This window comes from Papio anubis, chromosome 11, assembly GCF_008728515.1.
Source record: "Papio anubis isolate 15944 chromosome 11, Panubis1.0, whole genome shotgun sequence".
NCBI lineage: Eukaryota > Metazoa > Chordata > Mammalia > Primates > Cercopithecidae > Papio > Papio anubis.
This window is the reverse complement of record NC_044986.1, coordinates 63,112,860-63,126,398: the sequence shown is the minus strand read 5'-3', so window position 1 is coordinate 63,126,398 and position 13,539 is coordinate 63,112,860. Positions and strand designations below refer to the sequence as shown.

The window sequence follows — 13,539 nt, the reverse complement described above, 5'->3', positions numbered from 1 at the left end:
CAGAGATAAAACTATTAGTATTTTTCTTTTAACTCAGCCTGAAGGTATATATCCAAGTTGTATAGATTGACTTATAAATAAAAGTTGGATAGAAAGAAAAATTGAAAGAAATTTTAAGTGGAGATGAGAAAGAAAAAAGAAATTTAGTGCAAAGGAGTAGAGGAATGAACAGGAGGGAGGAAAGGAGAAACTCAGAAAAGGGAAGATGCTTCAGTTCTGTATGATCTAATATGCCTTCTGCATGATCAGTGTTTAGGAAGTAAAAAAGATGAACATTACTACTTGTCAGCTTCTGAGGGTTGGAGGCCTCCAGTAAAGTAGTTACTTTGGAAATGTGTAAAATCAGAGGACAGAGACCTAGTTTCTATCATAGTGTAGGGTGTTCCCTTGGTGTGGATAAGAGAGGAGAGGCCTCAGAATGCGTCTAAAGCCGAATCCTTGCAAACCTGGGGTTGAGATAAGGAGACATCCAAGCTAAAGAGCAAAGGACCTTTCTCAGGAGGAGGTGGACAGGGAGCGATCACAAATGTATGGCTTTTAAACAAACGTTGACTACCCAGCCTCTACAAAAATGAAGGTGTATTCGCAGCTAGACTTAAATATTATTTCTTTGTCTCAATTTTTGTTAGCTCTTATTCCCTTTAACATATCCCTCAAAATGTTCATAGCTTTGGTAACTCTCACAGGAAAAAACGATTGGTAGAGTATTCACAACACGCAAGCAATTTAAATCAGAACATGATCCTTTGAAATCGTATTTTCCTAAGAATACAATTAACCTTTGAACAATATGGGTTTGAGCTGCATGAGTCTACTTACACACGGATTACCTTCCAACTCTGCTACACTGAGACAGCAAGACCAACACCTTTTCAGTCTCCTCCCCCTCAGCCTACTCAACATGAAGATGCCAAGGATGAAGACCTTTAGGATTATCCATTTCGCTTAATGAATAATAAATATATTTTCTTTTCCTTATGATTTTCTTAATAATATTTTCATTTTTCTAGCTTACCTTATAAAATACAGAATAAGATACATATAACATATAAAATATGGGTTAACTGACTTTATATTATCAGTAAGCCTTCTAGTCAACAATATGTTATTAGTAGTTCTGGGGGAGTAAAATATTATATATGGATTTTTGACTGTATGGGAGGGTTTGTTCCCTTAACCCTCACATTGTTTAGTGGTCACCTATAATTTTTGAAGCCCATTCAATGATAAATGAGAAGAGTGTATATAGTGAAAAAGTGTATATTAAATTAAAACTTTAAAAAACTTATATTGACTACATAAGGAAATATGAGGTTGATACAATTAAGTTTCCATAGAGTTGAAATATTTACTATAGATTATTTGCAACAATAACTTTATAATAATGACCAGAAAATCAATTCAACAACATCTGTCATGCATAAAAGACTCTATCAATCACCACTGGAAGAAGAAAGAAAAGAAGAGATTATCCATTTCCTCAAAATGTGATGCAAACCCATTAATAACTCTAACATAATGTAGACTGTGATGCAGTCTCTGGGAGAGGTAAAAAAAAAAAAAAAAAAAAAAAGAAACCCAAACCAGAAAAGAGGGAAGGACAAGATAAGATTAATAAGACATCTGGGGTGAGTAGAATTTGATCTATTCTGGAAAGGCTCAGAAATTGACAGGAGGACTTGGGAGGGAGGAAAGGCATTTCTCACAAAGGAAATTGCTTGATTGAAAGCACAGAGATAGGGAAGCATGGGCTACTTTGAGAACCTGCCAGTGGTAGAGCATGGGAAAGGGTAGGGCAATAAAGGTGGATGTAGCTGGGCTTTGTTGGGAGGCTGAGGACATTGGTTTTATGTACCACCATCACTCTTCAGTATTAACTACGTGCCCAGATGCCCTTGAGCTTATGGAAATTTAGATTCTATTTCCTGAAAGTCCACCAGGAGTCTGTTATTCAAAATAGAAGTAGGCAGTGTAATATGACTATTAAAGCACATTGTGATACTGAGATTTTTAGCAGTTGGAGCTAATGAAGGGAAGGAGAAAGTATTATGTGCCAACTTTCATATTAAATGATTTTATCTACATCATCTCATTGAATCTTCATAGGATCTTTGTATTATATATGAAATGTACGTGGAAAAATATTTAACAAGTGCTGATTCTTTGGTTTCTTGAAACAATCCCATGATAACTACATTTTTACACATTTTTATTAGGATGATGATGTTGAGACTTAAGGTTTCAGTTATTAAAATCCCAGAAACAGAATTCAAACTAGTTCTTCCTGGATCCATAGTCCAAGTTCTTTCTAGTATACAATGTTGTCTCTCTGTGAAAAAAATCTGAGGAGACTTTGTATAATGGCAATTCACTGAAAAAAAAATTCTCAAATACAGTTTACTGAATGAAACATGGATTATTTACCCTGCCTTGGCTCCTTTGGAAAGGCCCAAATTCATGTTTGAGAAGAATACCGAGGAGTCTATACAGGATGATTTCAGAGCGCTTTGCAAAAGTCTTTGCCTCCAGAAGCACTTTCCCCAACCCTGCTGGCTATGCCTGCTCTTAATATATAACTTCCTTACCTTTAGCTGAAGGCTTTTATCTCTATTTAAAGGTAAGTGCCCTTGGAAGGGACAGTAATCCTGCTCTCGCTCTGGGAGCAGACATTCGATAAGGCATAAGAAACTAAGAAAGCTCTGGGCACCACTGGATGGAGGAATTTCAATATGGATACTACTTCGAAATAGAGAAAATACATGGAAATGGGAGGCTGAGAAGACACAAGGCAGATATCTCAGACTTGACTAGATTGCACTGTACAGTTAAATCTAGTCCATCTGTCTGATGACTCCAACCATGAAACTGACTCTGTGACTTTCTGACAGGATCAACATTTGACTGGGAATTCTAGAAAAACAGGCAAGGCAGTGCACTCAAAGAATTGAGAAAAGATCTGCAGGCAGAAAACAACACAAAAACAAAACAAAACAACAACAAATAAAAAACAAAGCACCAGGAAAACCTATTAGAAATGGCAAAATAGAAGGGACATCAGGCTTAAATTTAAGAATGTGATGGCAAACTTGGGGGAGGGTAAATTAGCTTTCAAGAAAGTGAATTACAGGATCGTCATCATTTGGGTTTTTTTTTTTTTGTCTTAACATTAAGAAATGTATAATGTGAGCTTTTGGCTATTTTGAAATCTACCTTGACTTTCTCTTTTCATCTATATCTAGCTTAATGCTCTTGGATTTTAGTGTAAACAAATAAAGACCCCACACATCTCTGTGTAGACCATAAAAGTGACCAGAGTGGAGCCCATAAAAATATACATAGATTTTTACATTTTATTACTTAGTCCTCCCTGTAAAAGTCCAAAAGACTAAACACCTGCTGCTTTTTAATGAATGACATGAAATGGGCTGGAGTGGGTGCCACAGGCTGGAAGGAACACTATACTGGCAGATTCGACTTTAACTAGCAGAGGGATGTTCTAATGGTAAATCATTGGAAATTATTTCCTAAAGGGATCTGGAGATGTATGATTTGGCTTTGAGAAGCCTTCGTGGGTGGGATATTAATTATTTTAGGGCAGTCCTATGAAGAAGTGAAAATGTATAGGATTAATGAGTGAAACTGATAGGAAGACAGACTCAATATAAAGGGCTCTGTTCTTATATTTTAAGGAAAACTATCTGAGTTTACTAAAGGCATAAAAGGCATTTTATCAAATCGTTAGATAATATATACAAATTCCTGGTACATAATAAGGACTCAATTGTACCCAAATATATTCACCTTATAGGAAAAGTATTCACCTAATGGGAAAAATATATTTTTTCTAGGCTTGTAAAACCTGTCTACCTTGGTGGAAATACAAATACTTATGTAATATTTCCTCTGCCATATTAGAAAGATCTTTAAATATTCCATTTTAAAAATAATTCAGTGATGTTACCTAACCCTCTATTGGAGGCAGTACACAAATCAACTATTTATACCTTTCATGTTAAAATTTTGTATACATTGGGCAAAATCCTTTTCATAAATTGACAAGTACATGCCAACACTAATCTCAAAGTCCTTAGTTAGTTTAAAACTTCTTGGAGAGTTTTCAACTATAGTAAACTTCCTAGAGTTTTCACTGTTATAACTATTTTCACTGTTGTAACTCAGAGAGTTTTCACTGTTGTAATCTTATCACACGCTTGTCAGAATTTTAAAAGCTACTCTACTTCTTCAATATCAACATGATGCATTCTACAAGTTTCCTTTAAAACTCTTAGATTCTGGTTGAACGCATCAAAGATTAATGAGGGAACTTATAGGAAGACAGTCAATATAAGGGCTATGTTGGTAAGCATATTCTTTCTTTTAGAAAGTACATAGATCTATATTCATGACAAAGAGCACATTTTTAGCTACATGAGGACCACCCAGTTGAACCTATGAACACCACTCAATGTAGCGTAGCCTCATGATACTGTAGCTTCACTGTCTGATGGCATTTTCTTTCTACTCCCACTTCATTAATAAGCTTTAGCACCAAGAATGCTGAATAAGGATTTACATTTAATTGAAGCAATTTCCTCCTTACCGACAAAAGGTATTTTCCACCCTGCATAGATGTAATTGATATGATGAAATGTCAACAAAATTGCCTTTGCTAAATGTAGTATTTACCTTATTATTTTATATGCCAGACCATAAAACTGTATTTTACCCTTGAGAAGACAAAATTCTGATTATTGAAAAGAGTGTTTCTGATTGGTGAAATACAGTTGAGTACCCCCATACATAAAGTCCTATACTTTGTTTTCTAGGAGTTAGCTAATTAAGAGGAAAACAGTAAGCTTTAATAATTTGTAAGACTGTAATTCAACTATAGATCCTATTTCTTCAATTGAAAATCAGAATATACTGTGGAGGTGTTTTATAGATTGTAGAGGAAAGAGAAGTGTCAGCCAGCTTTGAATTTGTTTTGTGTCCTAATATTTAATGCAAGTGCATAACTTTTCTTTTGGAGATAATGCCGCCCATTTGAGCAGAATGACTGAATTGTGTTGGTTTATAAAGGTAGACCTTTTTTTGTTAGATAGGAATTAGAGACTCTTTCAAATAAGGAGAACAACAATTTAAGAGTGGGAGAAAGGAATAAAGGAGAATCCTGCTTGGGAGAAGTGGGGGCCCTTAAAAATAAAAAGAAAACATGGAGAATTGTTAATAAAGTTATTAATTATAATAACAACATTTGCTGGAAATGACAAGATAGAAGCTCTTTTTTTCTTTTTTTCCCAATAAAATGGATTATTATTGCTTATGGAAGTTCTGTTGTTAGAAAGTATAGTTGTAAAATACATTGTACTTGCTTAGTCTTATACCATGTCCCACACATTCCTGTTCTGTGTTTCTGGAATTTTCCTCACATGTTCAGGAGCCCTAGCTCAAGAGCATCCATTCATGACCCTATTAAGTTAAAATGGCATAAAATTCACAACTGCTTCCCCACCTGAAAAACCATCATCCTCTCTCTGATCTTTTGCTATGCCATAAGAAATCAGTTGTCAAAGAGGAACAGTCTGTGTCTTGTTAAATTCCAAAAATTTTGAGAATACATCTGCTACTTCATATTGGTAAGAGCAGCCACATCCAGTGGAGGAAGCTTTTGGTCATTCTTTGATGAATTAATGATGTAATTTTGCATAAGCAATGACATATAAAAGAATGTCCCTGTACATTTATGACCCTCTTTATCCAGTGATTTTTCAATAATTACAATTGATAAAGTCAATAGTAATTTCTATACTAAGAGGAGATCTTGGGCACAGTCTTCCACTGGAGTGCCCAGGGAAGAAACATCAGAGCAGATATCATGTGACCGATACCTGGAATGCGTGCTAATCCTACAGTAACATGTTATATGCAATTACTTTTTGCTCAATAATGATGTCATGTTGCCATATAAACACTATATTGATCCAGTGTAAAGTCAACAAGGAATGAACACAATGATACTAGAAAGGGAGTGGACAGGTAAACGTCCTGATTGAAAGCCCTTGCTATAGTTACCTGATTTGAAATACAACTAGAATTTTTAATGGGTTTGATGAGTATTTGTTTTAGTGTTCCGTGGTCAGTGTCTTTATGTCTGTTGTACATTGTGACAATCAGTGTAAAAATCATAGACTTAGATAACATGAGGTGAAAGAAGCTGTGTCTATGTGAAAACAGAAAGTCACAGACAAAGTTCTAGACTTGTAATGATGTAAAATGGGCTTGGGGTTCTGTAACATAGAGGTTACTGATTTCTTTTTGGCTCATGCCAAACATAGAACAATGAACCCCACTCAGTATCTCACTAAGTGCTTTTTGAAAAGAGGAGGTAGTTGCCATTTTAGAGTTTACAAAGTACTTTTCACATTTCATCCTCCTCATAACCATGAGCAGTCAATAGTACACATCTGTTGTACATATGAGAAACTTCAAGTTCAGAAAAGCCAGGAAATTTACCTGTGATGTCTTGATTAGCAAGTGTCAAAGGAACTTGAATTTAGGTCTTAATTTCTAAGGCCCATATTCTACCATGCCTGGCTGTCATATTTTCCTCAAATGAAAAATAATAATAAATTATTGTTATTTAGATTTTCTTGGTTGTATTTTATTATATTCTAGCCAGCTAGCCAAAATCATCACCAACTTTTGGAGGCTAAAAGAATTTGGGTCCAATTCTGTAGGCTATTATGATTTGGAAAGCAGTCACTTTCACCTGTGTATTATTATCGTTTCTTTAATTCGTTTTCAATTAGAGCTGTTTGATACAAGCTATTTAACATCCATTCATTTTACTTCACTTAAAACTTATGTCATTCAAATTTACCCAAATATGCTTTTGTGCTCATTGTTTCCCAAAACTGCCTCTGATTTTTAGCGTAGGGAGCTAGGAGAATACAAGAATAGCAAAACTCCATGGGTTTGCTACAGATCTGGATTCTAATGACAATCCAGAGCAAAAAGGAATAGACGAAGCAACAGCTTCTGAATTTTTTATTTCTCATGGCTCGATGCTTACTTGCCATGTCTGGAACTCACTTTGTCTCAGGCTTCATGACCTGATGCTGTTTCTGATGCAGTCTAATCCACACTTTAAATAAACGATTTGAGTTCTCATTTTGGTAAATGTCAAGGGAAGAAAAGATATTTCATGCACCTACAGCATCCTAAAACCTCTTGCCAAATCCATGAATCTGACTCTGCATTATCCTTCCCCAGAAGGAGAACATAATTTCATTATCCATGAATCATCACCTCTTAGACTGTAACATCATTGTCAGAGAGCCTAATAGAACCAGTGTTCAGCTAACTGAAAAGGGGGAGGGAGGGAGAAAGCGCTGGGGCAAAGCACAGGTCACTGGCACAATCAGCAAACTGAGAGTTCTAAAGCCGGAAGGGGAGGCCCCCTCCCTTGACACCTTTGACATATCTACTGACCAGTGAATAACTAATGCCGACTCTTGATTTAATATTAAAATTTGTTTTTCCTAAGTTGTATGTATCTTGCTGATGAAAAACATTAACCCCTTTAATAAAAATGTCAAAATGTTTACCCAGCATTGATGAGCATAAGCACTTTAAAATATTTCTTATCTATTCTTATTGCATTATTACTCGCTTTTCATCTTTGGACACTTTTTTCTAGCCCTCAGTACCAATTCTATGGCCTCTGTTCCAGTATTACTAAAAAAGTCAAAATGAAAAGAATAACATTAAAAAATTACATTATAATTATATTTACCAGGGAAGTTAATTAAATAAAATTCAAATCTGATTTACTAGTCAAAAAAACATATGTTGTAAACCGCATTTACACAAGGATTCAGGATAAAAAGCTAAAATGTGTGAATAGCTGTGGTTAGTCTAACTAGCCACTAGAGGTCACTGCTGCTCCATAGAAAGACAATTTATTGCCTGTCTACTTAGGTAGTTCACTCACCAAATCAAGTGAAAAATGGTGTAAATTCTTTGAAAAGATGTAATATCAACATCCTTGGAAAATACAAACTCATTTAAATGGAATATATCTTGCATAAGTATTGCTTACAAGACTGTGGCACTGGGACTATTAACTACATGCTGTGGTAGCACTCTCTGTACTGGGGTTAATAAAAATGGAAAAAAACCCACATGCAGTTTAGAGACTAAATTCCATTTCTTCTCTGTTTTGGTAAAGCAAAGTATTCTGTGTTCTGTTGTATAGTTCAACAGGTCAGGCTTTTTTTTTTTTTTTTTTTTTTTTTTTAATAACTGTTGTCACCTTTGAGGAAGTCCAATATTTTATGTAAATACGTACTAGAAACATAAATATCAATCACATTTCTCTAATCTGCATGAACTTGAAATACTTATACGAATAGATTTATGATGTGTAGTCCAGAAAGTACCATGAGATGGAGGTGAGGCAACAACTTTTGAGCAGTAGACTATTTGGCAGTTGACTTTTTAAAATTTACAGTGGTAAACTAGTTATTGTTAAATCTACAAGAATTATATATCTGTGCTCAGAAGATACTGAGAACTACAGAAGATTCATTCTCAAAGAGTGAGGAGGAAGAAAGAACTTTTTTCCCATAATTTAATGTGCCAAATCAAAATGAGTTTTACCACCTAAGGGATTTTATTTTTGTTCTTATCTATTATTATGTTTATAAGTAAAGTTAGCCATTAAAAAGTGACCAGCTTTCAAAATATTGGCGATTCATTTAGTGTTATATCATATTTTATATACCAAGTAGCTTTGAATTTGAGAAATGCTTTTCAATATAGCAAGCATATTTTATATATACTAGTAGCACCACAGCATCGAGAATCTGCAATAATTCAAAAATATAAGTATACATTGCCTAAATATATTTGGTATCTATCACAAGTAAGGCAGAAGGTTAAGTAAAAAAGAATAGAAATGGGTTTCTTCACTTTAAGACTGCATTTCATTAATACAAACATCTTTAGTACAGATAAAAATGAGGCTAGTCAAAGAAAATTTCTTTTTAAGATGGAATATGTATTTACTGATGCTTTATGAAAAATGTAAAGTTACAACTTCAGTAAAAACCATCACAATAAGCTCAGTCATCCAGTAAGCTGTAAGGAAGTATCTGCATTATTAATCCATTGGAAATATGTGATTTTTGTCATTAATACATGTACATTCAACAATTATTCATGGGTAAACATTGTAGCTACGATGTTTTTCTGAAGTGGCATCTATTGTAAGATTTAATCAATATCAAAGTACCTTGAGAAATCCACTTTAAATACTTCTTTTTCTTTATTGCTTATAAAATTATGAATTTAATAATCTGGCATCCTTAAAATTTTATTTTATGGTGACTTGCCTAGACTTTTCCTCTCGGCATATGAAAAACCCCCAATCAATAAAAAAATTTAGTAAAAATAGCCATTCACTTTTTCTTTTTTGCTGCAGTGATTCTGTTTTCAGAGAAGAGGGACATGGTTAAAGATGTAGGGGTTGGCAAGCCAAATTAAATGAAACAGCCTCAATGTTGCAATTCCTGATATTTGCTTCTATAATAGAACTGTTCATTTTGGAGGATGAAGGAAAATACAGACTAAATATATATTTCTAAAAACCTTAATTGACTATGGTTCAAGTTACTCAAATACAGAGGCTATGATATTCGTGCTGCAGTCAATAAACTTTCACCAATGGCATAAAAACATGCATGCAGCTTGCAGATTGCCAACAGGGTCTGTACAGAATTGTACTGATGGATGAGTTCACAATACAGATGAACACAGGGACACTGTAATGTCAGCAATAGAAAAGCAACAGAACTGTCATAGTGGTCTTTTTTCCTCTAAGATTTATTTTATACATTTATTAAGGTGTTATCAAAGTCATCCTTTTCAATGAGGCTATGGGTGGAAGGCATGTCTTGGAATGTGTTCTCTTTATACAACTGAAGGAAGTGTCTGTCATTAGGGGACTAGTGTGTGCAGGACATGTAATGGAACACAACAGGGCAGCCTGACAAATCCTGAACAGATCAGGACAGAGCTAATGATTATACTAACTACATTAGGGTCTTTGAAAAAACTGGAAAGAGAAATTCTGGTAAGTTCTCAACCACATGCCTGTAGCAAGCTGCTTTCCCATTTGCAAACCTTACCTGAAAACTCGCTAACTAACGTGAGGTGCGGTGGAGAAATCTGGCTTCTCAATGCTGTTTCATTTATTTATTTGTGAAACATACAGGCTGGAAGAAATTGACAGTGAAACCTCTAGTCTGATTTTACAGAGATGGGTTTCAAAGACAAGGCTTTGAGTCGAAAACTTTACATTTTTGTCATCTCCTCACATTTTGCAGTTGTCTACTTGCAGTATTTTAACCCTTCATCACTTTGTGCCTGTGCTTGCCTTACTGTAATTCAGACGCCTCTGGAAACTGCTCAGGGTGCTGCTTTAACCTAGCACCATCTTTTGATAGTTTCCTGCAATTTTCTTTTTAAGTCAGGCATTGGTTTAAAGGCTCTGCCTGTCTTTAAAATGTTCCCGTAACTGAGTCATCTCCAAGAATCAGCTCAAGCTCCAAGCACCTGGAATCATTCACCTCTTTCCTTGATTTGTCAGTCAGCTGCAAACCTTCTATAACTGTAGATTTGGTACCACCAGGAGGATAACAGCAGATGTGGGGGATTACTTTTGAAAGAAGTTTTATCTTAAAACAAATACGACATTAATGGGATCAATAAAGGGTCTTATACAACAGGTATTATATTAAACCGGAGTTCAAGCCTCACCTTGATTGTGGTGTTTAAATTTCAATGGGTTGATTATGTATGAGAGGAAAATGACTAGTATTATGAATGCACTAAAATGGACAGAGAAGGACCTTGCCAGCAAAGTGAGAGGGAGAGGGAAGAGGGCCGGGGGTGGGGGTGTGGGGGGGGGGGGGGGCATCGCGTTCCCTTGATAGTCACCAGAGTTCAATAAAGCACCACTTATTTCTCAGCTTTTAAGAGCTCTTTTTATCGCAATGGTTCATACCTCACACTCCCTGGAGCCCGATTTGTTATAGGTGCAGGGTCCCGTCCCATTCAGCAGCATCTCGCTGGTCTCCGTGTTGGTGGGTTTATAATCTACATAAAATTCCTGGGTGCTGGGAGTCATTTGCTTTAGGGACTGTCTTTTCTTTTTCCTGTGCCTTCGCATGAGGGAGCGCTGCTGCAGCTGCTTCATGCTCGCAGGGTACCGCTTCCATGACACGTAGATAACCAGCAGGATGACGAGCACGGACAGGAAAAGCGCTACGCTCCCCGCGATGATTTTATGGAAAGAGATGTGCTCGGCGTCAGCATCGGTCTCTGGGCCGGGCTCTGTGGCTCCCACCGTCGGGGGCAAAGGGGGTTTGCTCTCATGCTTTGGCCTGGGGAGCTTGGGCTTAAACGTCGGCTTTGGGAGAGCCCTGGCCAGATCAAACCTCTCTGTAGTACTTTTGCCACAGATGCTGTAGTTCTTCACTGCATCGATCACGTTTACTCCTTGCAGCTCTTTGGGACTGGCACAGATAATTGTATTCTCTCTTAGACCTTTAAAACTTTTCAGCCAGTTTACAAGGGAGCAAATATTTCTGCTGCATTCCCATATATTCCCAGCAAGACTGATGTCATTGAGGGATATCCAAGAATCCAAAATCTCTTGACCAATAAATGTGAGCTTGTTGGAATCCAGGTTGAGGCGCTGCAGATTTGGGACGCACTGGAAAACACTGGGTCCACTGAAAGCTTCGATCTCATTGCCTGATAAATCAAGCCTTTGTAAGGAGCTCCAAGTCCAGGACATGGTCTGTCCTATGACACTGATTTTATTCCACTGCAAGTAAAGGTTCTGAAGGCTGACCAACCTTGGAAAAAGGGCCAGGTTGAGCTTGGAAAATTGATTGTGCTCCAGGTGAAGTTCTTTGAGTCTGATCATGCCAGCAAAGACATTCCTGGCTAAACTTCGGATCCGGTTATATCCCAGGTCCAAAAGTTCCAGGTTGCGGCAGTCTTGGAATATTCGCACAGGGATGGTTCTCAGGGAGTTAGACCGTAAATGTAAACTCAGCAGCTTCCGCAAGCCCCGAAACTGTTCAGATCCCAGAGAATGCAGCTGATTATAGGACAGATCCAAGTTCCGTAAATTTGTCACAGGTCTGAAGGTATTGTTAAGAAAATAGGAGATTCTATTGGAACTAAGAATCAGCTCTTTGAGTCTGCGTATTCCATTAAAAGCATTTTCGTCAATATTGCTGATATGGTTATGGTCAAGGTATAGCCAGGTGAGCTGGTTGAGCCCTTTGAATTGATTATACTTAAGTTTTTGAAGGCTGTTATAGCGAAGGGACAAACCTAAGCAACCAGCAGATATACTTGAGGGTATCTCCTGTAATTTCTGAGATTCACAATATACCATTTTGCCTTCACACCTACAGCCCTTAGGGCATCCTCGTTCGGCAGAAGAAAGCATTGTCAGTAAGACAGTGGGGGCTATAACCAGTGCTACAGCTGATCCGCTCAGTAGCCTAATTACATTGAAACCTGGAAATAAAAACAACTTAGAAAAGTTATCCCCCCAAAAAAGAATTAATCTTTAATCAAGCAAAAATAGGCATGTATTTTTCATTTTTTAAAATTTAAATCTAGATAACATTTAACATCTCATATTATCTCTTTGTAATTAAAGAGAATTGTCTTTAGTGTTTTGTTTTTTAAAACAGTTAAACAAGGAAACGTGTCCACTAAGCAAATAAATTCAGTCTTAGAGCAGAGCAAGGTAATCTCTAAAATAATTAAGGCAGAATTATTACACAGACTAGAGGTTTTTTGCTTTTTGTTTTTAAGAAGGAAAGAAGAAAAAATGACAAAACATACCCATCCTTTGTATTGTTCAAAGGTCGTCCTTAGGTCTTTTGCTTTGGCTTAGGGGCCAGTTGCATGACAGCCCCTGTCAGCTGCACTGTAGTGAGTCAGGGCTCGCTGACACCCAGGAAGAAAAATTGGACCCCTTGGGAGATGGACCGATTTTGGAACATTATTCTTTGCCAGCCACGCAGAACACTCCAAGAACAAATAAATCCCAACACCGCATTCGCAGCTAAACATCAAAATCTTCCTAGGTAATAGGATCTTCATGGATATTACGTTTTTGCATCTTTACAGTTTTTTGGGGGGCGGGGGGACGGTTAAAAAAAAAAAAAAAACTAGCTCCTACAATTTCTTCTTATCGGAAAACATGATGTATTCCTCCAGGCAATGTGGGGCTACCTGAGCTGCCACATCTGTATTCCATAGCCCAGCAGTTCCCGTGGTGAGCACCCAGTTCAGCCACAGAGCTGCGTTGGAGCCCAGAAGGCAGGAGAGCCCCGTACCGCGCACACGCTCAGCTCACTTCTGCAGACTGTCATTCTGAAAGCTGCTCGGACTGTTGCTTTGGTTTCACTGAATGCAGTCTTATGTAAAGCTGCCCCCAGTGGTGAA

At 37.0% G+C, this 13,539-nt stretch overlaps 2 protein-coding genes across 10 annotated transcripts in view; one reads left to right on the top strand and one right to left on the bottom strand.

Annotated features, from left to right (window-relative positions):
• Positions 1–13,512, bottom strand: part of LRRTM3 (leucine rich repeat transmembrane neuronal 3) — a 180,697-nt gene extending 167,185 nt beyond the window's left edge. Inside the window, exons 1-2 of the mRNA XM_003903883.5 lie at positions 12,934–13,512; positions 11,069–12,600 (exon numbers count right to left, since the gene is read on the bottom strand). Coding sequence (XP_003903932.2) covers positions 11,069–12,600; positions 12,934–12,937 — 1,536 coding nt within the window. The 5' untranslated portion in view covers positions 12,938–13,512. The remainder of the gene's footprint in view (positions 1–11,068; positions 12,601–12,933) is intronic.
• CTNNA3 (catenin alpha 3) overlaps positions 1–13,539 on the top strand; it is a 1,832,183-nt gene that overhangs the window by 792,714 nt on the left and 1,025,930 nt on the right. The window lies entirely within an intron of this gene.